Here is a 26,506-nt window from a genome sequence, read left to right on the forward strand (position 1 = left end):
GCTTCATAAGTTGTACCAATGACAGATGCTTTGTGTATCACCTTTATGTGATACTTTGTCTGTGTTTGTTTTGTTGAAAACTTCAATAAAATTCATTTGTTTAAAAAAAAAAAAAAAAAAAAAAAAGCAAACTATAATTTTTCTTTGTGTTGGTTCTTGATTAGGGGGACTTTGGGTTCTTTTAAGCCCACAATAAAAAATTCTAGTGACTAGGATTAGCTGGGGGTACACTATGATAGGAAATAAAGTATTTTCCAGTCAGATATGGGGCCCACTACAAATCATGAATCACAATCGAAATTACTAAGCGCTTGTTTTCATCGTTGGGTCTGGAGTGATTCCGGCATTTTTAAGCAATTTTGAATTTAATGAGGCTGGAGACCCAAAATAACTCTCAAAACGCTGAAAGTGATTTTTCATCTTAATTAAAACGGCAAGATTCCAGAGCGATTTAGAGGAAAGCGATTTTAGACCATCACTTTAGTGAATCGCTTCAAAATTGCTGCAGGTTCTGCATTTGTGATTTCGGCAAATAGCCCTGTGGGCTTCCCTCCATTGACTTCAATTGCCAGCGATTCCAAGGCACAGCTTGTGGGCTATAGCCCAAATGATTTGTACAGCAATTGTGCTTTGCGATTTCAGTTAGTGGCTTTGGGTATTTTTTGTACAGCACTTGAAAAGTGATTTTGCAGCAATCCTATACTTTGCGATTTTCCAAAATCGTAATCACAGTGCTGGCGGCATTTGCACTTCAATGGAATAAATACTGTGAAATTACCACCATTGACTTACATTGCCTTAGCCCCTTTGCATGCGCTGATGATTCTAAAATGCTGCTGAAAGCATCTCTACTGGGCCCCTGGGTTGTTGGAAGGTTCCCGTTCTTCCTGCATTGTCCCCAGCGACAGGAAATGAGGGAAATCTTTTTACTGCTAACATGGTAAACTAAATGCTTTGCACATGGCTGAGTTCGCCACAGCACCTCCTGCACCACCATACGTCTCTCGCCACCTAGGTCTCCTACCTGTTCATCTGGAAAAGGAATGAGAGTGACGTGCAAAAACCAAATGTACAAACCAAATACTCAAAAGGAAATGTTCTGATTTAATACAAACTTTATACAAAGAAAATGTGAAAAAATACTTCCATATGCTAAAACCAATGCTGTTTCACCGGAGGGGCCAGGCAGGCCCAGCCACGCCACCAACCGCTATTCATTTTTTAAATTTTTCTCCTGTTCGGGATCATTGGCAATTCATTTCTTCCCCTTCCATCGCATATAGCTGGTTACTGTACATCCAATTTCTATTATGAACAACAGTGAAAATCAATGTGACTAAAAATGTACAACAACATGTGTTGGAATGCTATCTTACAGTGAATGGTCTCATATACATACATCGACTGAGCCTCTTCAGGGTCTGCATTTAACGTACAGATTTGAACTACAAGGTGTAGCTGTAACAGCGAACAGTTCATTTTCTCCGGGGTGGGGAAGAGGTTATTGGTCTTTTTCTTTCATGGTTTCCGGCACATGCTCTCCTTGCCATACATGCTGTCTGACATCCGATACGCCGGCATCAGAGTCATCGTTTACCGCTACACATCTCACCATAAAACTGATAAAGGGATTTCTGTTAAACCGTAAAGTTTTCTTTCAATGGCCAAAAGGATATCAGATTTCTATTTTATTATATGAAAGTATTTATAGCTGAACAGACCTTTCGAGGAAGTATAAATTGATATGTCCTCTGTACACAGGTGAGCAATGGCAGGAGATGCTCTGTGTTCCATTAGTCCCCAGGCTGAAGGATGTATACTTTTCCTCTGGGTCCAGGTCACGTCTCTGGAGCGCACACCTCTCCCAACAGACTTCTGTTTATGTCCACGTGTAGGAAGACGGGAGATTCTGGTGGTTCGTGGCATGAGCGGACTCCAAAGACAGGTTCATAAGTTAAAGTGGATACAAATATAAAAAGGCCGTACTCTAATCTGAATCACATCCACAAATTGTACAATATATACAGGAAGGTGAGCCTCTTGGGGTTGTATGGTGTCAGTAAGGTCCTTGTTAAGGCTCACAGACAATGTAGTGTTGTTCAGGCTCTGTTCATTAATGCCACAGTCTGGCCACCGGTTTCTTCGCCTGGCGTGAGATCGGTCCTCACACTCTCCTCACTTGTACCGGCATAGTGGTCTGTACGTACTGGACTCCCGCTCTCATGGCCACGGTTCCGGCATTCGGACTTACTACCACAGGGATGGTCTGCAGAGGAGAGAGCGGTACATTAAAGAAAGGCAGGCAGCCTCTGCTCTACTGCTGGGCTGTGAGATCCAGCACACATCAAGACAGGAGGCTGTACAATTGGAAACACTGTGATTGGATGCTGGGAAATGGTCAGTGTTTAGAATTCTCATAAACAAGAAGAATACTTTTTTGCATATGTCACAGCCAAAGCCAGAAGTCGACCAAAGTGGGAACTGGCCGACCATTTTTTAAACTGGCCAATTTAGTTGTAACATTGACAGCCAAAGAGTAACTTTGTCCGGAAAATGTGCAAAATGGCTTTCATGCCATTTCATGATTTGCCTGGTGTCGTGTCACTTTCTTGAACATGAGTGATTGGAGAGATGGGAAGGTTGCGGTTAGCCAGAGGAGAGGGGAAGGCTATTGTTAGGCAGAGGAGAGGGGAGATTAGTGTTAGGCAGAGGAGAGGAGAGGTTACTGTTAGGTAGAGGAGATGTTAGTGTTAGGCAGAGGAGAGGTTAGTGTTCGTGTCAGGCAGAGGAGAGGGGAGGTTAGCGTTAGGCAGAGGGGAAGTTAGTATTAGGAAGAGGGAGGTTAGTGTTAGGCAGAGGGGAGGTTAATGTTAGGAAGAGGGGAGATTAGTGTTAGGTAAAGGAGAGGGGAGGTTAATGTTAGGAAGAGGGGAGGTTAATGTTAGGAAGAGGGGAGATTAGTGTTAGGTAGAGGAAAGGGGAGGTTAGTGTTAGGCAGAGATGAGGTTAGTGTTAAGCAGAGAGGAGGTTAGTGTTAGGCAAAGAGAAGGTTAGTGTTAGGCAGAGGAGAAGTTAGTGTAAGGCAGAGGATTGGTGAAGGTTAGTGGTTAGTATAGGCCTGCAGGTCTAAATTCGGGAGAAAATGCTTTTTTGTCACCTCACCAGCCAAGGTATGATGTAGTCTCTTACATCTGACCTTGGCCACTTCCCACATTGGCCGGCCAATTTGGGAATTGGCCACACTTTTGGCTTTGGCCATAACACCCATAGTAAAAGTGTGACGGTTGCTCTACACCACACATGAAAAAAATGACTTTGTAGGGGACATACAGGACAGCACACCAAAATACAACAGGGAGAACAGCATTGGTGTGTTGAATAACCATTCCCCCCCCAAATAGCGATGGCCTAGGCTATCTTCTGCGAGGGGACATGATGGATATCATTAGGGCAGTGCTGATGTAATCAGCGTTAGCCCTGCATGTTTTGTTTTTTTCATTCTGAGGGCCCATTCACACTAGAATCACTTTTCTGGGCGGTTTTAGCGATTGATTCGCATTTTTTAAAATCGCGAATTTAAAAACCGCTAATCAATCGCAAAACGCTCAGAAAAGTGCTTCTGTTGTGAATGGGCCCTGACTGTAGATGGCCCATAAGACGTAATACACACGATGCAATTTTTCACTTCAGAACCTATTTCCAATAAAGAAAATGATCGTATCAGAAAAAAAAAAAAATATATATATATATATATATATATATATATCCTACTGCCATCGCCCGATCCCAAGCTCAAAATTAATCTCTTCGATCGGAAGCAGACCGGACATGCTGGGAAATATGGTGCAGTTCCGTGTGTATGTCCTTATGATTCATATCCAATCAATATCCAATCGGAAAAATTATAGGAAATCTGATCTGAATTTTTTTTAACAGACTGCACAAGTGTGTACACTAGCTTTCTTCCATATCAGATTGATGTCAGATCTGAATATTGATCTGATCACTCGCTCGAATAGGATCTGAAGTGGAACCTGCATGGTGTGTACCAGTTCAGGTGCAGTTCTTTAATATACATTTCATAGGACATTAAAATTTAAATTAGAAGTACATAGAAAAGTGTTGTAAAGAGCTGTATAGTTTTTGCAAAAAGTATATAGATACTTAGCAACTGAGAGCTACTGTACCTAGATGCTCACACCCCATCAAGCCTGCAACAATTTAGTGAGATGGGCCTGAAAATGGGAGATGATCAGCTTATGATCAGCTGAGGCAGGTCAGTCAAAATCAGTCCTATGAGTCTGACGACAGCTTGTAATCACGTGCAATTGTCGTCAGAACGACCACCCCGCGAGCGGGTCTGACGACCCGTAGTTTGAAAATGTCCGGCGTGTGTATGCGCCTTAAGTCTTCATAGGCATCATCCTTCCTCGTTCAGCAAAAACTGAAATCACTATAGAGAAAAATTGTACAATTTGCAATACATACATATAAAATGTGCATTCCTCCCAGAGTAAAATGCACTCTAACTTACCTTTGTCCCATGTTGCGGTCAGCAGTAAAAAGCAGAAAGGTCCAACAATTTTTTTATTAGTCTATCTCCTTATGGGGGAGTCTCACCATTACCTTGAGGCCGGTTTCAGACTACAAACTGCTTACCGCATTGCCAAAAACAGGCCTTCAGGGAATACTGCGTTATTGTGTTGTGTTCCCTGTCTGGCACTGGCCAAGCAGGAAGTGACGCACGCTTTCCGTCAGCTCCTGCTTCGGGTATGCGGAAGTGCACGGAAGCCTATTGTTTAAGTGCGCATGCTCACCACCGCATCAGTGATTTTTTACAAATCCACATGTCGCCATTGAGTAATGACTTCCGGGCCGGCGCAGATCGCCCGCAACTCGACGAACATGCCGCACGGTAACATAGTTCTTGACCTGCGTTGGGGATGCGGCAAAAACGTCACTTCCATCACGGCGCGCCGTAACGTTACAGTATGAAAGTCTCCATAGACTTATAGCACAGCGGTGGGGTGGGGTAAAAATACCGCACTGCACCGCCTCGGTGTGAAAGGGACCTCATTCTATACAAAAGCACACCCTGGAAAGGATCTACATAAACATTGGCAGCCAGCTCCCTTACTCGGTTGCACACTATTCTTGCCGTTCACAAAGTGCTTTTGTAAACTCTGATAAGAAGGACTAGTCCAAAACCTGACAGATCTGTCAGATTTTCAATACCAACTGTAACGGACAGCAACATAGGAAAAAGGTAATGCATAGATTATTTACTCTGGGAGAAATGTACATTTACATGTATGTATCTTAATGTAACACTTTTTGCAATTGTCTGAAATTAAGCTTTAAACCAACCATTATAGGAAAAGTTTGCATACACATAGGCATATCATACATATATACAATGCTTAGAACATGCATACAATGACTGTTACTTGTACCTGAAAGGAGAGATCTTGGTTATACAGGAAATATCATGCTACAGCCAGTAGATGCAGGAGAGACACAGGCCGGGTTACACAGCAAAGTGAGGGAGATCTCAAGAGTGATGTGAGAGTGAGGGGGATGCGAGGGGAGGATGTGGGGGAGGAGGGGGCCGGTGACAATCATACTGCAGAAGCGACACAGAAAAGGAGACACTGAGCTACTCACTACTCGATGCCAACAACAGACTAGATGAGAGCGCTGGTACTTACAATTGTGGGTTGAGTACCGGTAGTTGGGATAAAGGCCGTGGTCTGCGGCACGTGGACCAGTTTTATAGTCTGGCTGCTTGTCACACCTGTTGCTATCTGCAGAGACAGCACAGGGAACCTTAGATGGAGGACAGTGACTACTGTGGAGGGTAAAATTCAGGCTCCATACATGTCTGTGTTACGGCACAAGGAGGCAAGCGGAGGAGGGGAGGTGGGGCAAATGGGGGTTGTGGAGTGCGATGCCAGGTGCTCTGCCTCCGTCTGACTCAATCATTACACATTCATATATAGTAAACAATAAGGTAAAAAGAAATAAAAAAAACAAAAATAAAAACACAGGCCCATTTGAGTGGAGTTAAAACAGCAACTGGTGTGAAAGTGCAGTGTGACTGCTGGCAACCAATCATGCTAAGGTTTATTGGAGATATACTGTTCGTGGTGTATCGAGTCAATGGTCAATGAGCCGTCCAATAAAATGGTGTGTGCAAAAATACTAGTTCAAATCCAAGGGAACTTTCTAGGGGTTACTAGGGCTGGAGTGGCATGACACATTGCCGCTTAACCTGAGCCACAATGGGTGACAGCAGGTCAAAAGCCACTGCGGCCAGCTGATGAATGAGGGCTGCTAGTGACGTTCAGGTTGATGAGAGCAGACTACCTAGCAGTGCAGGCTGAGTAGACTTCTGATGTTTTAGGGCCGGTTTTACACGGGCTTGTAGTGGCGTCCCTTGTGCTGGTGTCTCGTTTGGGGGCTTGTGCGGGCTTTCTGCGGCTTCCCGTCGCAATCTACGTTTTTTGTCCCCATAGGGAGACACGGAAACACACAGCGGTAACTGACCCTGGACGCCGCGGGAAATGATACACGCTGCCCGATACAAATGCTCCCATTCACTTGAATGGAAGAGTTTAATGATGAGTTCCAGAGGCTGGCGATAAACGCCCGCCAAGTGTCAGTATGAATTGGCCCTAAAAAATTTAAATGAACTATCCCTCCATGGAAGTCTTATCTGCAAGCAGCATAAGTTGCCTGTAAGATCCTTTTATTCTACAAGCATCTTCCTCTGTGCTCCGGGGGTAAATCGATGCTCTAAGCCTTTTCTTTCATGACCCTTCCTAACATACAGAGACCCAGCTGGCAAAAAACACGCTCTCTGTAGCCTGTGAACAATACGAAGTCCACAGAGACTCAAATCGGAGAAGTCAGAGCCTAAAGGTGGCCACACACACCATATAATAAAATGGTCCAGTTTTACGAAAATTTGATAAAAACGATCAGTTGTCCAAAAAAAATTGGAAAACTTTTTTTTCCATTCGTTCGAGAAATCTGATTGAATTTCCCGTTTTTATTTGATAAAAGATCGTAAATGTGTTGGCTTTTTCTGATCAATTTATATAAAAATGGAGAGGTGTGTGATTGCCCATTTCTTGATGCACAGATCCATGCAATGTTCTCATTATTGTGGAAACATTGAACATATGTGTGAGGTGTAATAGTCAGATCTTTGAAATGTTGCAATCAGTCAGAAAAATTGATAACAATTCTTGAATTGAAAATATACTTAAAAAACTGTATGGTGCGTGGCCACCTTTATCATTCAGTGCGTCCCTGAGATTGGAGAATTTTCTAAGCAGTAAGGCTCGGTTTCTATCTGCGCGCTTACTAGCTGTGTGTTTGGAGGTGCACTGCAATGTGATGCGCAGGAACATCATAAAGTGCATAGACTGCACTGTCTCACGTTTCAAACCCATGCGTTGCAATTCTCAGTGGAATCGCAATGCAGAGTTGCATGCATTTTGGAACGTTTGCAGTGCGATTCCACTCATTACGATCAATGGAATCACAACTGCAGCAAAGAAAATCACAGCGCAACGCAGTGCCGTGTGTCGCAGTGGCCACCTGCGTTGCCCATACCATTAAGATGGAAGTGAGCTATAACAAAGGTGCGTACCGGCCTCTTGGTAATTACACATAAGCCATGCTGTGGGCTCTAACTCTTAAAGTGACTCTCCTGCTTGCTTTCATTTTTTTTTTTTTAATCAAATTATTATTGAATTGTTTCATTTACAGAAGTCTGTCCTTTTATGCCCTGGTTAGTACAGTGGCGTTTTATACTGTATTTGAAACTGTGTGTATCAATTTTTGGTGCTCTCTGCATCTCCCAGGATTTGCATAGTCTTTGATTAAAAAACAAACAATAAGATACTTTAAAGGACAACCGAGGTGAGAAAAATATTGAGGCTGCCATATTTATTTCCAGTTAAACAATACCAGTTGCCTGGCAGCCCTTATGATCTATTTGGCTGCAGTAGTGTCTGAATAACACCAGAGACAAGCACGCAGCTAATCGTGTTTTATCTGACAATAATGTCAGAAACACCTAAACTGCTGCATGCTTGTTCAGGGTCTATAGCTAAAAGTATTAGAGGCAGAGGATCAGCAGGACAGCTAGGCAACAGGTATTGCTTAAAAGGAAATAAATATGGCAGCCTCCATATCTCTCTCACTTGTAATGCAGCACCTGGGTCCAGCTATATAATACTGGTGCATACTACAGAGGAAGCATTGGAATGGGAAATGGTTTGGGTGGTGCTTGGTGAAAGAAGGGGAGTGGCTTAGTTCCAAACTGGGGAAGTTCTAGGCTTATTGATACAGTGTACATAAGAACCATTCTGAGATTTACTTAATGCTGTCTCTATTCTTTTTGCCCACCTAGGCCAACTGTACCATGACACTCTCTCTTCCATGTGCGCTGCCCTTTCGATTCACGCTCAGCAGACTTCTTCCACATACAGCCACTCCTGTTCTGAATATAGCAACACAAATGTCCTGCAGCAATTCCATGTGCAGCAGCTGCCATCCTACATGTGCAATTCCACCATGTGCAGCTCCCCCTTCCCCCCCCATCCTTCCTTAACACCACCTTCTATGTGTTGCTCCCTAGGCGAAAACCTGTGTGGTCTTTTCCTAAATCTGGCCCTGGGTCTACTTCGGGTACATGTGAGCACTGCTACTGTATGTGTAACACTGTACTGTAGCTTATCTGTTTTTTGCTGGGAGAGATGGACTTCAGGTAGAGCTGACTATCTTGCTTGAGACTTCCACCATTATCCTGGTTAAACAAAAGGTAAAACTGAAACATTGATAGTTTTTTTTCTGTCACTCAGAGGCAGAACACTGACACAAGGAGCTTATCACACACATCTGACAACTCTACATGGTCATTTAGTCTGTATATAAAAATACAATATGGAGGAGGGGATACAACATGAAGCATTCTGGGAAATGGGCATCAGGCAAGAAGCTCCTATCCCTTGCAGACACACACACACACAGATTTGTCTTCACTCACTTTGGATGTGGGCAAGCTATCGACCAGCGATACGTACAGTGACACTCTCTTTGCTTTTCTCAGCTGTGCTCTCCTTCTCTTTGGGGGTGGAGGTGGTCTCAGTGGGCGCTGGCTGGGCACTGGCTGTGGACGGTGCTGATTTATCGAGCTCGGGCTCTGCTTCCTGCTGTGTCACTGTGGCTGCAGAGAAGAGAAATACAAGTGGTTCTGTCATTAGTACACAGCATATCATTAGAATACAGAGCAAACAAGTGAAAACATTTGAGTCACTGATGCTCTTTATTTTATGATTAAGCACAGAATTAAGCTACAAAAACAAAAGGATACAGGTCATATAAACACACACAGTTTTGTAATTTAAAACCTATCGTGAGTATATTTAAAAAATTAACCTGTAGAAAGAAATCATAATACTGACTTCTACAGGAACATGCCCTTCTCAATAAGGACCCCACTGGTTCCCTCTGTTTGGTTTCAATGTACCCTCCCCCTAGCAAAGAGGTGATAAAGTAAAGTGGAACAAAGCTCAGAATTTTCTCTCTGCACTGAGGGCTGGTGCACACCAAAAACCGCAAGCAGATCCGCAAAACGCTAGCAGATTTTTAAACGCTTTTTTTTATTTTTATGAGGCGTTTTGCTAGCGTTTTGCGGATTGCTGCTGCGGTTTTCAGTATAGTAGATTTCATATATTGTTACAGTAAAGCTGTTACTGAACAGCTTCTGTAACAAAAACGCCTGCAAAACCGCTCTGAAGTGCCGTTTTTCAGAGCGGTTTGCGTTTTTCCTATACTTAACATTGAGGCAGAAACGCATCCGAAATCCAAAAAATGCCTCACCCAGGCATTTTTCGTTTCTGCAAAACGCCTGCCGCTCTGGTGTGCACCACCCCATTGAGATACATTGACCAAGCAGATCCGCAGCCGCAAGCGGATCTGAAAATGCCCAAAAAGCCGCTCGGTGTGCACCAGCCCTAAAAGATTATCCACGGCATGATAACCTCTATGGGCCAAACAAATGTGTGTCCAGGACCTGAATATGGAGGAGGGGAAGTAGCATATAGCAATGTAACTTCCTGCATTCCCATCACATGACCTCGCACCTGACTGTGTGCAGGACTTCATGTGTTCTGGCCAATGGGCTTGCTGGCATGGGTAGTCACAGTAGCTGGTGTTCCAGCAGCAGTAGAAGATGGCTTCTTTCTTGCAGTTGGCACACCACTGTTTCTTCTTGGTCTCGTCCACTGCCTGCTGTTTTTCCAGTTCTGTTTGTTTCTTCACTTCAGCAATCAACCGGTCCCTTTCCTGCTCCAGGCTCTGCCTCATTTCCGCCATAGTGAGTTCTAGACCAGGACAGAAATATCTTAGGATTCAACCAACATAACACAAGCACAGCCCAAAGAAATAATTTAGAGTGAATACAGTACAGAATACAGGCCAGATACAGATTACTGTCACGTGAACCAATATCTGGCGACTGCCCTGGGTAACAGTTTTAGTGATGATAGCTGTAGGGCCAAGCAACCAGTTCTGTTTTACTTAGAGGGGACTACGAGGGGAACATGAGTAGGAGGCATCAAACAATAGCTTTCATTCGTGTTAGCCATTTAGTCATCAGGCATGATGGACCAGAAAATTACACTGGAGGACATCTGTATTTACACTAGATTTTCATCTTGCAAAATCACTAGTCACAGTCTCTCAGGCGGCAAAAATGAAGCATCTGTATGCAGAGTTACTGTAACTCGGCACATTTACAATATAAATCATTTTGTTCTAATAGTGTGTGCAAGAAATAGTGGCGTGAGGAAAAATGGGCACTGGGGTGAAGCCGATACAAGTCTAAACGATAAATACCGTTGTGAACTGGGCGCCAAATAAAAACGAAAAAAATATTTACTGTGGTAATGACGATAGTAAAACATCGGTAAATGTTACAGAAATTTTACTACAACTAAAACTAACCCTACTCTCAACAGAGCCCTCCCCCCTCTGATGCCTATACTTAAAGTGAATCTTTAGTGCAAATAAAAAAAAAGTCCTTGTTACCGAATAATCTTCATATTGGGGCGGCAATTTGGAACCAATTTCTATACAGAAACAAAAGGTATTTAGTGCCCAAGCAAGCAGTGCGTACTTCCCCCTGGGGGAAAGTAAGGGGAATGGGGAGGGGACAAGTAGGCACGCCTTTCAAGTTCCCACAGAACAGAAAAAAAAACAAAACAGGTGAGCAATTTAACTAGACAGATCACTACAGAGGAAGCCACCTATACTCAGTTTAGAGTTCTGGCTGAGATGAAAAGGAACAATAGTTTCAGCCAAGGAGAGTCGAAAATGTTCATGCAGCTTAAAGTGAACCTCTGGACTAAAAATCTACTCAGCAGAACTGAAAAGGCTTGGTGTTTCTTTAACAGTTTCACAGCATCAGAACTTTGTTTTTCTTACCAAAGCATCATTTTTAGCTAAGCTCCACCCATCAAAGAAAATTGCCCAGGCTTTTTCCCATCGGATGCTGTGCAAAGCATGATGGGATTTCCTATGTTGTTATTCACGTTGCCTAGCAACTGGGAGGGGTGATCAGCACACAGGACAGTTGGAACTGTGTCTCATGCTCCCTGTCACCCCCTTTCAACCAAAAAGATGGCTGCCCTCATGAAATCAAACATTTGCCTGTTCTTTTAAAACAGGGTGGGTAAGAGATTACATTACCTATTTATTTTAATTAACATAACTAATGTAACTTAATGACAGTATGTTTGTTTAGGTTGAAGTTCCTCTTTAATGCTGGGTACACACTATGAGATTTTCTGGTCGATTTACTGTCAGATGGATTATTTCCAACATGTTTGATTTGCTTTCCGATCATTTTCCTGGCATTTTCCGATCGATTTCCTATTGAAGTGCGCGGAAATTGATCGGAAAATGCTCGGAAAACGATCGAAAAGCAAATCGGACATGTTGGAAATAATCGATCTGACAGTAAATCGACCAGAAAATCTCATAGTGTGTACCCAGCATAAAAGAATGCAGCTGTTGCTAAATTACAGTGCTGAGCAGCAGGTGGCAGTACAGAGATAAAAAAAGGTCATAATATAACCCATATCTAAGTTACTATTCAAATGCTGTATGACAATTGAGACCGGCATTGTAAGAAAGATGTTGGCAATATGAACTGAGATTTCTTATCACTCTTGGTGTACAGGTCAGACATGGTTACATATTAGATATGGCCTACTTAAAAACAGTGCGTGTATTTGTATTTAACGTGCTCAGCAGGCAAAAGACTGTCCTCCATTTTTCCTGATCTTGCTTTGGACGCAAAGGTGGGAAAACGCTTATGGCTCAGGACCACAAAGCTAGCATTTTGGATATTGGGGTCCATTTGATGGTACATAGTGACTGACAGGTGGACCAGCTGACTTGCTAGTCTCCCTCAAGTAGTGGGATACTTCTGGATACATGAAAAAAAAAAGATTACTAGACTCCTGTACAATGGTTAGGCGAACTGCAGAGTAACTAGAGAGCCGTTTATCCTCCTTACCTAAATTATGCTTCATTTCCGACAGTTCCTGCTGATGCAGCCACTGCAGTTTCTCTATCTCAATGCGTAAGCGCCGGATCTGTATCCAGGATAAGATAATGAATGTGAGCCAAAAAGTCAAGATCATGATTATTATTATGATGATGATGATCATGTGACATATGCAATGCATACCTCTGCTATGGTGCTGCCGGTGGTGTTTTTAGACAGGTCATTGTAGATCTCGGTCATCGTGCCTTTAATGGCATCCATCATCTGTAAGGAATTAAAAATCCAAGATATGGAATGCAGGTGAGTATAAATAAAAGTGAGGTCAAAGGGGAATAAAGACTGTGAGAGAGGAGGGAAGGAGGAGGAGGAGAAGAAGAAGGATGAGGAGTACAGTGGGGGTGGAGGCGCCCAAAAATAGGTAATGTAATGAAACAAAAATAAGAATATATAAGGTGGAGGGAGGTGTCTTTATCACTCCAGATAGAAGAACCCAATCCACAGGGTAAATGTAAAAAGATTACATTATTTATTCACCGGGATTAAAAGGACAATGCGTTTCACTGGTCTCAGCCCGCTTCTTCAGATCAATACAAGTGCCTTTAAAATATGGTGACAAGCATGGATGCCAGAAATAGTGCGACCCTCCAGTTCCAGTAGGACCTGGAATACCGAGCAGGGAATATATCGCCCGTTGGCGATATATTTTGATTGCAGGGACTGCAACCCACCTTTGTGAGTATAAATACTCATACTACAATCTAACATTGAATACCCACAATACTGCACCATTTGGCTCCTGGTCTCTCCTTGTCATAAAGGTGACCACCTTTTCTCCAAGAAGGATGAGGAGGCGGAGGAGGAGAAATAAAAGATGGAGGAGAAGAAGGAGGAGAAATAGACAAGACAAAACCAAGACAGAACATTTATATGCAGCAACTGGAAGGAGAAGGAGAAATAGAAGGGGAGGAGGAGAAGAAGAATGATGAGAAGGAGGAGGAGAAATAGAAAAAGGAGGAGGAGAAGAAGGAGAAATAGAAGAAAAGGGAAGCGGAAAAAGAGAAAAAGGAGAAATAGAAGAAGGAGGAGGAAGTAGAGGAGAAGAAGAAGGAGGATAAGAAGAAAGAGGAGAAATAGAAGGAGGAGGAAGAGGAGAAGAAGGAGAAATAGAAGAAGAAGAAGGAGGAGAAATAGAAGAGGAAGGAGGAGGAGACAAATAAGAAGGAGAAATAGAAGAAGGAGCAGGAGGAAGAGGAGAAGAAGAAGGAGAAATAGAAGAAGAAGGAAGAGAAATAGAAAAAGGAGGAGGAGGAGGAGAAATAGAAGAGGAAGGAGGAGGAGAAATAGAAAAAGGAGGAGGAGGAGAAATAGAAGGAGGAGAAGAAGAAGGAGAAATAGGAGGAGGAAGAGGGGAAGGAGGAGGATGAGAAGAAGGAGGAGAAGCAAAAGGAGAAATGGAGGAGAGGAGGAAGGGGAGGAGAAGAAGCTGTTGGAAATAGACTAACGCTACATACAAACATTTAATACTGTAATTATTTCCCAGAAAGATCTTTCTAATAACATTATGGGAAGGAGAAACAAAAAGAGAAGGTAATTAGTATAAATGGTCGAGGAAATCCTAATAATCCTGACATGTATGCAAATTTAATGTGGATTCTATGCAGCCTGGAACTGGGCCAATCAAGTGCACTTCCTGTAGAATTTGATTGGTCAATTTGCATACAGTTTTAGTTAAATATGCATGCAAGCCAGAATAAGTAGCATATCATTGACCATCTCTGCTCGTTAGTGATTCAACATGCAGGATCACTAATGAAATTTGTTAATGGCATCATGAAATAATTGCACTCCCAGTTCCAGATGATCTTCCTACAAAAGAACTTTCTAGCCAACAAAAATCTAGTGAGCGTTTGAAGCTGTAACATGTAGCAAAACAACCATGGTTTTCATTTGAAATATAATCAAAAAACGTTTGTTTCTGTTTAAACCCAGAAATTATCACTCCTTGCTAACCAGCAATAAACTATGGGCCATGATTTTTACAATAACAATAGTGTTTATATTGTTTCCTCACTCACCTTGCTGGTGTATTTGGCTATGTCAGCAGCCACATCGGCAGAGGCCGTGGCAATGGGCAAGTCACTTGTGATGGAGGAGTTCACGGACAGTGTAGGGGTGGTCACCACAGCGAGGGGTGGTGCGCTGGTCACCAGGGTAATGGTGGATGTAGTTGTTGTCTGGGTCACTTCTTTTTGCTGCACAGCTGAGGTCATAAGAGAGCCACATGAAACAGGATTAGGCACGGGCTCCAACAACAAAACAATTTTAGGACTGCAGGTAGAAATCAAGCGAACAAAATCTATTAGTGAATTAGTGAATTCCCCTAACAAACACATTTCTACAATTCATTTTTGTTTTCTCAACTCAAGCTGTTTTCAGATAAAGACTTCTTTAATTTTCCAGTGAGAATTCTGAATGTCAGCGGTGCTCAATGCCTACTTGACTGGTACACTAAATAAACAGTATTTAGAGCGTAGCAGAAATGAGATTACCGGTTAGTTAAAATCAGAACACTAATAAAGCAGGTGCTCAAAGCAGCCAATTACGTTTTCTTTCATACTTGGTTATTCCAAGCAACTGGTGAACTGTGAGGTTAGAGCAACAGTTAGGCTTTTGTGGGTAAAGGGAGCGCTTTTAACCTGAACAACAAGGTCAGAGAAGAGCAAAACACATTCCTGGGATAAGTTGAGGCGAAGCTTGTTGCCAGGGCCGGTTCTGTTATGAAGCAAGGTGAAACACTTGCATCAGGCGCAGAGATTACAGGAGCAGTATTTTTGTACTGTGAGCGAGGTGAAGAGGTCATCATTGGTGAAAAGCAGCTTGTTGTGCTGTGGGAGAGGTCTGACAGTAAAGAGGAGGGGGAGGCAGGAGAGCAGCAGTGTTTCAGTTGAATTAAATGAATCAGAGTAAATTGTCAGATCAGATGCTGTGCGATCATTCCAAAAATCGAGAAAGGGGGGGGGGGGGGGGACGCATCCTCACAGGTTTGCCTCAGTCGGCAAAAAGTCTAGGACCAGTCCTGCTTGTTGCTAACTGGCATCTGGAGATTTCACAGCCCCCAACGTAGCATTTTTGGCATCTCATTGCCAAATGTTACTAGTTTCATGAAAAAGCCTGCAGGAATGAATTCACCGATTATTTGTTCAGAGGTCAGTGTCACTGTAACCACTTAAAAAGAACCAGAGACATTGGAAAAAGCTTTTATACATACCTGGGGCTTCCTCCAGCCCCATAAGCCTGGATCGCTCCCACGCCGCCGTCCTCCGCTGCCTCTATCTGCCGGTACCGGGTCCTGTACTTTCGGCCGGTCGATGCAAGCGCAGTGCGTCACTTGCGGTGGACGCGGACAATAGTACGCAAGAGCAGGGACTCCTCCATATCCTTACGCATGCGCCTCCATACTACGCAGGCGCATGCGTAAGGATATGGAGGGAGTCCCTGCTCTTGCGTATAATTGGCCTCGTCTGCCGGAAGTAATGGGATCCGGTAGCGGCGATAGAGGCAGCGGAAGACGGCGGTGTGGGAGCGATCCAGGCTTATGGGGCTGGAGAAAGCCCCAGGTATGTATAAAAGCTTTTTCATTTTTTCAGTACTGTTTGTCTCTGGTTCCCTTTAAGGACCATGGACTTAAACCCCCCTAGTGATCAGACCAATTTTTTTTTTTACAAAATTAGGCCACTGCAGCTTTAAGGGCTCGCTGCAAGGCCGTACAACTCAGCACAAAAGTGATTTAAATCCCCCCCCCCTTTTTTCTGCCCACAAACAGAGCTTTTTGATGGTGGGCTGTGATCGTTTCCTCAATGTTTATTTTTTTTACAAATATTTTACAAAAAAAATTTTTTTTATCTTTATAACAAATTTTGCTTTTTTTTATTATTATTTTGTTAACCCTCCCTCCTCCGCCACCCAGGGGGACAGCCTTGTCACATGACTGTCCCCAGTACAGCACTGCCATAGATCGCAGAACTGCACAGAGTAAATAGACGGCGGTTTTGCCATCTAGCGATGGTCCCCGCTGGGAGACTGATGGAGCAGAGCTCTGTCATTCAAATAAAGATGCGCGATCTCCTGCAAAACCCCGCCCCAGGACGTCACGCCAATTGGCGTGAAGCGGTCCTGGGGCTGTTGTTGCGTTCACACCCATTGACGTTACGTGGTTGGCTAGGGGTTAATGCTACCTAAGGGAAGACTTGACTACCAGAACCCCTGTGTCCACTTGATTCCTGTGTTAGAAAATTCCTTCAAAACATAATAAATCTGACAAGAATACCTTAGGGCTGGAACCCAGTAGAGCGATTTTTTGAGCGTTTAAGGAGCGTGAGAAGCGATTGCGATTAGCAAAATCGCAAACGCAGGACATGCAGCATTTTGTTAGTGTTTGCGCTTCAATGTAAAGTATATAATCGCTGGCGTAATCGCTCATCAAAACCTGCACGGAGCGACTTTGCTAGCGTTTTGAAGTTAATGTACACTGTAACAAAATTAAAATTAATAGAAAGGACCAATCAGACTTTAAAACGCTAATCGCTACACAACCGCTGGCAAATTGTTACACTTTTTAAAATCGCTCCCTAAAACGCTCAAGGAATCGCTTACAAACTGCTCATACGAAACGCTAGCGATTGCGATTAACGATTGCGTTTTGCAGTGGGTTCCAGCAGTGGCGTTCTGTCCATTGGGCGCACAGGGGCGCCACGCACCGGGTGACAGGCGGGGATGGGGGTGTCAAAGAAGCCAGCCCAACCTATCACAGATTTTAAGCCAGCAGTACATGCTCTGCCTCCCTTCTATTGGCAGCCGGCTAAAACCCCTTTTGGCCCCGCCTCCGTCACCTCGGCTGTCAGTTCAGCCATCCTCCGGAAATCCACCTTCAGCGGGAAGCCGCTCAGGGCTGCACGTGGGACGCACATGGGATGTCTGCCATGATCCCCACCACGGCGGCTGCTGCTGCTGCCGCCTCCGCGTCACCGCAGCACCCTGGGACTATCACCAGACGGCAGACGCCAAATGCTTCCAAGGGAAGACTTGCTCTGCACCTCCTTCCAGGCTCACGGGGAACCCAGAGGCGGGCCCATCCATACTGCAGCTCCTCCACCTCTGCAGCCATGACAACTAGATGCCGCCTGCCTGCCGCTTCCCTGTGGCTGCTCATCTCCCGACAAGCTGGGCCACCCAGGTACACCTTTGGTGAACATTACAATGTGACACTTCCGCTGGACAGTACACCTCTGTCTCTCCCTCCTGTCTGTCTCTCCCTCCCTCCTATCTGTTTCCCCCCCCTCCCTCCTGTCTGTCTCCCCCCCCTCCCTCCTGTCTGTCTCTCCCTCCCTCCTGTCTGTCTCTCCCTCCCTCCCTCCCTCCTGTCTGTCTCTCCCTCCCTCCCTCCCTCCTGTCTGTCTCTCCCTCCCTCCTGTCTGTCTCTCCCTCCCTCCCTCCTGTCTGTCTCTCCCTCCCTCCTGTCTGTCTCTCCCTCCCTCCTGTGTCTCCCTCCCTCCTGTCTGTCTCTCCCTCCCTCCCTCCTGTCTGTCTCTCCCTCCCTCCTGTCTGTCTCGCCCTCTCTCCTGCCCTCCCTCTTGTCTGTCTCTCCTCTGTCTCTCCCTCCCTCCTGTCTGTCTCTCCCTCCCTCCTGTCTGTCTCGCCCTCTCTCCTGCCCTCCCTCCTGTCTGTCTCTCCTCTTTCTCTCCCTCCCTCCTGTATGTCTCCCCCCCTCCTGTCTGTCTCTGTCTCCCTCCCTCCTGTCTGTCTCCCTCCCTCCTGTCTGTCTCTGTCTCCCTCCCTCCTGTCTGTCTCTCCCTCCCTCCTGTCTGTCTCTCCCTCCCTCCCTCCCTCCTGTCTGTCTCTCCCTCCCTCCCTCCTGTCTGTCTCCCTCCCTCCCTCCTGTCTGTCTCCCTCCCTCCCTCCTGTCTGTCTCCCTCCCTCCCTCCTGTCTGTCTGTCTCCCTCCCTCCTGTCTGTCTCTCCCTCCCTCTCTCCTGTCTGTCTCTCCCTCCCTCTCTCCTGTCTGTCTCTCCCTCCCTCTCTCCTGTCTGTCTCTCCCTCCCTCTCTCCTGTCTGTCTCTCCCCCCCTCTCTCCTGTCTGTCCCCCCCCCTCTCCCCCCCCCCTCTCTCCCTCCCTCTCTCCTGTCTGTCTCTCTCTCCCTCCTGTCTGTCTCTCTCTCCCTTCTCTCTCTCTCTCTGCTGTCTCTCTCTCTATCCCTGCTGTCTCTCTCTCTCTCCCTGTCTGTCTCTCCCTCCCTCCTGTCTGTCTCTCCCTCCCTCCTGTCTGTCTCTCCCTCCCTCCTGTCTGTCTCTCCCTCCCTCCTGTCTGTCTGTCTCTCCCTCCCTCTCTCCTGTCTGTCTCTCCCTTCCTCTCTCCTGTCTGTCTCTCCCTCCCTCTCTCCTGTCTGTCTCTCCCTCCCTCTCTCCCTCCCTCTCTCCTGTCTGTCTCTCCCTCCCTCTCTCCTGTCTGTCTCTCCCTCCCTCCTGTTTGTCTCTCCCTCCCTCTCTCCTGTCTGTCTCTCCCTCCCTCTCTCCTGTTTCTCTCTCCCTCCTGTCTGTCTCTCTCTCCCTCCTGTCTGTCTCTCTCTCCCTGCTGTCTCTCTCTCTCTATCCCTGCTGTCTGTCTCTCTCTCCCTGTCTGTCTGTCTCTCCCTCCCTCCTGTCTGTCTCTCCCTCCCTCTCTCCTGTCTGTCTCTCCCTCCCTCTCTCCTGTCTGTCTCTCCCTCCCTCTCTCCTGTCTCTCCCTCCCTCTCTCCTGTCTCTCCCTCCCTCTCTCCTGTCTGTCTCACCCTCCCTCTCTCCTGTCTGTCTGTCTCTTCCTCCCTCCTGTCTGTCTCTTCTGTCCTGTCTGTCTCGCCCTCCCTCCTGTCTGTCTCGCCCTCCCTCCTGTCTGTCTCGCCCTCCCTCCTGTCTGTCTCTCCTCTGTCTTTCCCTCTCTCCTGTCTGTCTCTCCCTCCATCTCTCCTGTCTGTCTCTCCCTCCCTCTCTCCTGTCTCTCCCTCCCTCCTGTCTCTCTCTCCCTGCTGTCTCTCTCTCCCTGCTGTCTGTCTCTCTCTCCCTGCTGTCTGTCTCTCTCTCTCCCTGCTGTCTGTCTCTCTCTCTCCCTGCTGTCTGTCTCTCTCTCTCCCTGCTGTCTGTCTCTCTCTCTCCCTGCTGTCTGTCTCTCTCTCCCTGCTCTCTCTCCCTGTTGTCTCTCTCTCTCTCCCTGCTGTCTGTCTCTCTCTATCTCTCCCTGCTGTCTGTCTCTCTCTCTCTCCCTCCTGTCTGTCTCTGCTCTGTCCCTCCCTCCTGTCTCTCTCTCTCTCTCTCTGCTCTGTCTCCCCCTCCTGACTCTCTCTCTCTCTCTCTCTGCTCTGTCTCCCCCTCCTGACTCTCTCTCTCTTTCTCTCTGCTCTGTCTCTTCCTCCTCTCTCTCTCTCCCTCCTGTTTATCTCTCTCTCTCCTGTCTCTCCCTCATGTCTATCTCTACTCAAGTCTCTTTCTCTCCTGTCTCCCCCTCCTCTCTCTCTTCTCTGTGTCTTCGTCTCGTCCTCCTGTCTCTCTGTCTCCCCCTCCTGTCTCTCTCCCTCCTGTCTCTCTCTGCTCTGTCTCTCCCTCCTGTCTCGCTCCGCTCTCTTTTCTACCTGTCTCTCCCTTCTGTCTCTCTCTCTCTTCCCTCTCTCTCTCTCTCTCATGTCTCTCTTTCTCTTCCATCTCTCTCTCCTGTCTCTCCCGCCTGTCTCTCTCCCCATCTCTCTCTGCTCTGTCTCTCTTTGCTCTGTTTCATTCCCTCCTCTGTCTCTCCCTCCTGTCTCTCTGCTCTGTCTCTCTCCTCTTTCCCTCTGGTCTCTCTCCCTCCTGTCCTCTGCTCTGTCTCTCTCTCTCCTGACGCTCTCTGCTCTATCTTCCTTCTGTCTCTCTCTCTGTGTGTGTGTACACCTGGGGGTCACTCAGTCAGAATTACATTGGCCATATACAGGGGAGATCTAACTGTATACACTGGAGATCTGATTATATACGAGGGATCTGTCTATATACAATGGCTATATACAGGAGGATCTGACTGTATACATTGGCTATATATAGGGGAGGATCTGAATATATACGCTGGCTATAATACTAAAGGGGGGTCTGACTATATACAATGGCTATATACTAAAGAGAGATCTGGCTATATATACTGTAATTGGGTATAATGTTAGTTCCCGATCCTAAATGGGGGGTTATCTAGCTACCTATACAATAAATGGTGGAGGTCATCTGGCTACCGGCACTAAAGGGGGGTTATCTGGCTACCTAATAGCTGTCACATTATATATTTTGGCAAAACACTGCTGCATCATATGTATTTTGTAGGGAGACACTGCTTATTGTGGCTATACTACACTACCTATACTGGGGGCAACAATTCCAGGCTACATATACTGGGGGCACCTATACCTGGCATTACCCGCCATGGTGTGCTTAGCATGCCACACTCCTTTACTTTTTTTTGGGGGGGGGGTGTAATTTAAGACCCAGCACCGGGTGTCAAATACCCTAGGTACGCCACTGGGTTCCAGGCCTCACAGGTAAGACGTTTGCTTTGATGAAGACCAGTGCCAACACTATAGACCCATGTATCCTGGAAAGTAATGATCTGCCTTTCATACCTTTAACAGCTTGGCGGGTTTGGTATCTTGTGCCTTGAGGAGACTGTGAGGGCGTTGGAGTACTCGGCTGTGTGGGTGGCTGTTGCTGCTGCTGCTGTTGTTGCTGCTGTTGCTGTCTCTGAACCTTCTGCATGTGCCACTTCTGAGAGGAGGTCTGGAACTTGCCGGAGGAGTTCCACACCACTCTCTGCACAGTGGCGGGTGCGGTCTCTTTTGGCAGAAGGGGTCTCTGTTTCTTCACTGGGCTTCCTGTGGCTGCGGCCTGAGTGGTGGCAGCCACTGCTGCACTGGTTGTCACTGTCACCCCAACAGCAGGTGCAGCCTGAGATGCAGAACGCGTCATGATTGGGGTATCCACTGCAGGCTGACTGCTGCTTGTAGCAGAGGCTTTACCTGAGTACAGGAAGAGGTGCAAATACTGTCAGAGCACAAGTGCTAAAGCCAGACAATGAAAGCAAACCAGCATACAAATTGACCATCATTTTGTTGGTTTGTTGCTTATTTACAATATAAAGTAAGTTACGCCTGGCCACTTAAAAAAACAAAAAACAAAAACTATAGTGGGCAGACACACAGTCACTGGACAGAGGAAAAATGGAAAAAGGTTCTGTATGCATAAGCAACATGGTAAGCGCATCACCCAGTTCACATTGGCCGCTGTGTTTGCGGCGCCACTCGTCTGCTCAACCATCCGCTGGTACTTCTGTCACTTTTCTTGTGGTCTACTCCATCCCCCGCTCAGAGACCTGGAAGCATTGGGCTTCTTGCTTGTTTGTGAGCTAACCATGTGAATCCTACCTAACGACAAGGGAGGAGTCTCAGTGATCCACATGAACCAACAATGCTTTTGCCTGTTGCAGGATTCCCATTGGTTCTTTTGCAAACCATCAGGAAGCCCTATACTTCCTGGTCTCCAGGATGAGCGGGAATGGTGGAACCAAATTTCCACGGGACAGGTATGTGATTTTTGTGCGGCAGGAGGCCTAGCCATTCATTCCTATAGGCTACCAGTGCCTCTGATTTGCAGTGCTTGCGGTGCATTCACGGTCCGGCTGCGGAAAAATGCAGCAGGTCAGGACTTTGTACTATCGGTCGTGTAAACTAATCCCATTAATAACATAGGATGCATTTACCGCCCGTTTTTGCGTTTACTTGCATTCTGGTAAATGCAGCATTTTTCTTTTTAGTATGAATGGGAGCTTAGAATCTTTACAATGCCACCTGCTGAACTACAGTGGAAGTTAAAACACTAGAGGCCAAATGGGGAAGAAGAGGAGACTTGTGCAGTGTGTCAGGCCAGGATGTGAGGGGAGCTTTCGCTGCAATTAGGTAGAGTGGGGAGTAAGGGTGGCCACTAAACTCTACGGAACACTCAACGGGAAAGGGGGGGGGGGGGGGGTGAAAAACATGTCACTAGTATTATGTCTCCCAGTATTGAAAGCAAAATGTGTCCCAAGTATCAGACCCCCCCCTTATAGCCAGATGTGTCCCCAACATCAGTCCCCCCAGTATAGCCCAATGTGTCCTGTGTGTTTGGCACCTCCCAGCATAGATAGATAGATGTATCCCCAGGATTGCTGCCCCTCATGTGTCCATATGTGTCCCCAGGAATAGTGGTCCCCCATTATAGCCAGATGCGCCCTCAGGATTTGCAGGTGCACCCAGGATTAGGGCCCCCCCACCATTATAGCCAGATCTGCCCCCAGTATAAAATTCTACATTTGAAACAAAAAATATGTGGCCCCTCATACTTTATCCCCCCCCAGCTGCACATTTACCCCCAGCCCCCACCAGGGGTCCACACACCCCCATATGACCCAGCCAGATGCCCCCCCCCCCCCCCAGGCAGCCCCCTCGGTGGCCAGATCGCTATAAAAAATGATAAGAAAGCAGCCTGACTCACCTTATCTCGTTCCAGCGATCAGCCTGCAGCCCAAGCCTCCGATCGCCGCTCTGCACGCAGCCCTGTGATGCCGGTTACCGGGTCCCGGCTTGATGAAGTCATCAAGCCGGGACTCGGCTATTCAGCATCACAGGGCTGCGTGCAGAGCGGCGATCGGAGGCTTGGGCTGCAGGCTGATCGCTGGAACGAGATAAAGTGAGTCAGGCTGCTTTCTTATCATTTTTTTTAGCAGATCCGACCACGGAGGAGAGAGATGAATGATCACGCTGTTTGCTACAGCGGTGATCGTTCATCCGCGGGGGGGGTCACTAATTGGCTACAAGGGAACATTTTCCCTTTCACCAATTAGTATTGCAGCTGTTAGTGCCAGGAGGTGCGCTCTGAAGCGGTGCAGGTTGTTCCTGCACAACAGGGCTGCAAGCAGGTCAGTATATCTACGTCGCTGTGGCTTGGAGAGAGCCACAGCTGACGTAGATATACTGTAGCAAAGGACAAAGTGGTTAAAGGGTACCTGAGGTAATTGGGATATGGAGGCTGTCATGTTTATTTCCTTTTAAGTAATACACATTGTCTGGCTGTCCTGCTGATCCTCTCTCTCTAATAGTCATAGACCCTGAACAAGCATACAGATCAGGTGACTATGACAAATCGGATAAGATTAGCTGCATGCATGTTTCAGGCGTGTGATTCAGACACTACTGAACAGAAAGATCAGCAGGACTGCCAGGCAACTGGTAATGTTTAAAAAGGAAATTAATATGACAGCTTTCTAAGGTGTGATTTTCCTTAAAGTGGAAAAGTTGAATCAGACACCTGGATAGTAAATCTGTTTGTAGGCGAAAAGGAAAGATGCATTTTTGTTTCAGAGTACAAAATGAATGAGCCTATACGCACTCTCTGTGTGTTTCGCTGGAGTCTCTTTGGCCTCTTTTTTCGTTTTCCGTCCCTCTCGTCCTGAATGATCCTCACCCAGATCTATGACCAATTCGCTCTCCGAGTCGGAGTCCAGGCCGAGCCGCACTGTTGGCGAGTCGGTATCATCTTTCCCTTTAAGTTTCTCTTTAGCAGAATGTGATTTGCTTTTATCAGGAACATCCTTGTCGACCACGGGGGCGGGCTTTTCTTTTTTCAGTACCTCCCCCTTCTCGGTCGTTGCAGAAGTGCTTTTCCCATTGGTTTTTCCCTCTGCTGCACTGCTGGAGGGTTTGGTCTTCTTCTTTAATGATGATGATGATGATGAAGTTTCTTCTTTGATGGGTTTTGCAGTTTCCTTGACCACCTTGACCTCCTCTTCCTTCTTTGTCTTCTCCTCATCACTGATGTACTCGCTGTCACTGGAATCCGTTTTCTCCGACTCTTCTGAATCGCTGTGCTCTGCTGCTGCGTAAGCATCATCCGGAATCTCATTAATTCCTGGGATTAAAGAGATGATAATTCTGATTAATCGCACAATAGAATGTGCGGAACTTATACAGGTTCATATCTGGAAATACCTAATTGGGCCTTGCAGCTTTCAATGGTTTTGTCCAGGTTCAACTGAAAGCGACTGCGAATCTGCCGCTTGGGAGAAATGAGGGTGCTGGGTGTCGACTGCTGAAGAACTGACTCGCTGAGCTCCTTCAGGTCCATCTCTGCTTTACTTCGATCTGATAACAAAAAGTCTGATTTAGTGAATTCACAAAAAACAAACAACAACAACAAAAACAACTCAGTACAGTAGTCTAATTTATCCAGCACAGGGCGGGGATTGCCTGATGCCATGTATGTGTTCTTGCCGGTTGCTTGAGAAGTCGTATGACACTAACCTCTCCCCCGGGTGACAGGCAGTGGAGTGGGTGCACAGTAAATCACTTACAAATCATCCGGGCTGCTCTCCTACAGCTTCCAGCAGATTTGCGTCGTCCTCCGTGTATGGCTCTGACGCGTCACATGACCTGATGCAGGTCTGGTGAAACACAGGGAGCCGTACAAGCTGTAGGGGAGAAGAAGACCAGAGCCCAGATGACCCGTAAGTCATTTTTGCTGCGCAATACTCTGCGAACTGCAGTAGGAATGCCCCCATTCCTCTACCCCCTCGGGCATGCCAGTTAGTTGAGACTGCTGGATGCCGGAGTTCCAGTTAACTGGGATTCTACTGTAGTCAATTTAGTCTCAGACTGCCACAGAAGGTCCAAAACATACAGACAATCTAGGACACTACTCCTCCCACACAACATAGAGGTAGTGTACACAGGTCCCCACCTCCCATGCTCAGAATTATCCAGGAGAAAGATTACAGCAGCAATCATGAGAGCAAAGAATCAAACGTCTGGAATAAAATCTCAGCTGTGAAATATATATTTCTTTCTCCTAAGGAACAGCACAAAAATGAAATATAAACTTTTAACATGATCTCCCCCCCCCACCCCCCCAAAAAATCCCAAAAAACAAAATGAGAAGCTTTCCTAAGTAGAGGGGGGTCTCGGAGTCTCTGGATTGGCCCTAAGTTCCACCATTCATCCACAAGCCCACCATTGCTATGCTGGGTCACTCTGACCATATGAGACTAGCGCTTTCAGATATGTTCCTATGGCCATGGTCCCCTCCGTACAGAGGCATGGCCCTACTGCGCAAGCATGCCTAGTGATAAATTCAGCCCTGCAGCTTTTTCCTACTGCCTTCACAGAAGGGAGTTCAGCCACAAACAACAAGAGGGTCCAGCCAGCAGCGGTAGGGTCAAGGAGGACGTGGAAAGCCTCTGGACTATCCTGAGGCTTTTCTCTAGTTAGCTATGTAACTTGTTTCTATTTCTACTGGCATGTCACAGGTTTGCTTAATGTGGATCCGAGATAAACTTTTACTGATTGCATACTTGTGTTCCTTTCATACAGTTTATAGGGCATTCCTCAAGGCAAATACTTTTTTTTTGTTTTAATACTCTAATTCCCTATAAACTAAACAAGCCTCGCCCACAGCTTTTCAGAGAGCCTTGGCATTTAGTCCCAGGTAGCAGGGGCTTATGGGAGCTCAGTCTGGGCAGGAGTGGGAGGAGGTTACTAGCAATTGATTTCAGAGGCAGAGGGGAGGAGAGGGGAGGAGAGGGGACTGAATTTACACACAGGCAAGCTGATAGCATCTCCAGCCCACAGGCCTGTGACAATGTGACAAACAGAACATGGCTGCCCTCATTGTATTACAGCAATAAATAATCATAAACTTTTAAAGCTGTTTGCAGCTAGATTTGCTGTGTAAACTATCTAAACTTTAGATAAGATATATAGACAAGTTATTTGTTATAGTTACTTTTTCATCTCGGATCCGCTTTAAAGCACCTTATTTGCTCAAAACCAGTGATATGTAAACTGACCGCACT

At 46.2% G+C, this 26,506-nt stretch overlaps 1 protein-coding gene across 13 annotated transcripts in view; it reads right to left on the reverse strand.

Moving 5' to 3' along the window:
• Window positions 1–1,081: 1,081 nt before the first annotated feature.
• ZMYND8 (zinc finger MYND-type containing 8) overlaps window positions 1,082–26,506 on the reverse strand; it is a 212,898-nt gene continuing 187,473 nt past the window's right edge. For 9 of the 13 annotated variants that reach the window (XM_068263094.1, XM_068263092.1, XM_068263097.1 and 6 more), the window contains 10 exons: window positions 24,648–24,800; window positions 24,049–24,567; window positions 21,252–21,644; window positions 14,662–14,846; window positions 12,770–12,850; window positions 12,596–12,674; window positions 10,158–10,397; window positions 9,096–9,238; window positions 5,709–5,804; window positions 1,082–2,266 (listed from right to left, as the gene is read on the reverse strand). In XM_068263094.1, the coding sequence (XP_068119195.1) occupies window positions 2,165–2,266; window positions 5,709–5,804; window positions 9,096–9,238; window positions 10,158–10,397; window positions 12,596–12,674; window positions 12,770–12,850; window positions 14,662–14,846; window positions 21,252–21,644; window positions 24,049–24,567; window positions 24,648–24,800 (1,991 nt within the window). In that variant the 3' untranslated portion in view covers window positions 1,082–2,164. Of the gene's footprint in view, window positions 2,267–5,708; window positions 5,805–9,058; window positions 9,239–10,157; window positions 10,398–12,595; window positions 12,675–12,769; window positions 12,851–14,661; window positions 14,847–21,251; window positions 21,645–24,048; window positions 24,568–24,647; window positions 24,801–26,506 lie in introns of those variants that run through there. The other 4 variants (XR_011025253.1, XM_068263096.1, XM_068263100.1 and 1 more) reach the window with 4 other exon arrangements.

The sequence above is a fragment of the Hyperolius riggenbachi genome, chromosome 12 (assembly GCF_040937935.1).
Source record: "Hyperolius riggenbachi isolate aHypRig1 chromosome 12, aHypRig1.pri, whole genome shotgun sequence".
Taxonomy (NCBI): Eukaryota; Metazoa; Chordata; class Amphibia; order Anura; family Hyperoliidae; genus Hyperolius; species Hyperolius riggenbachi.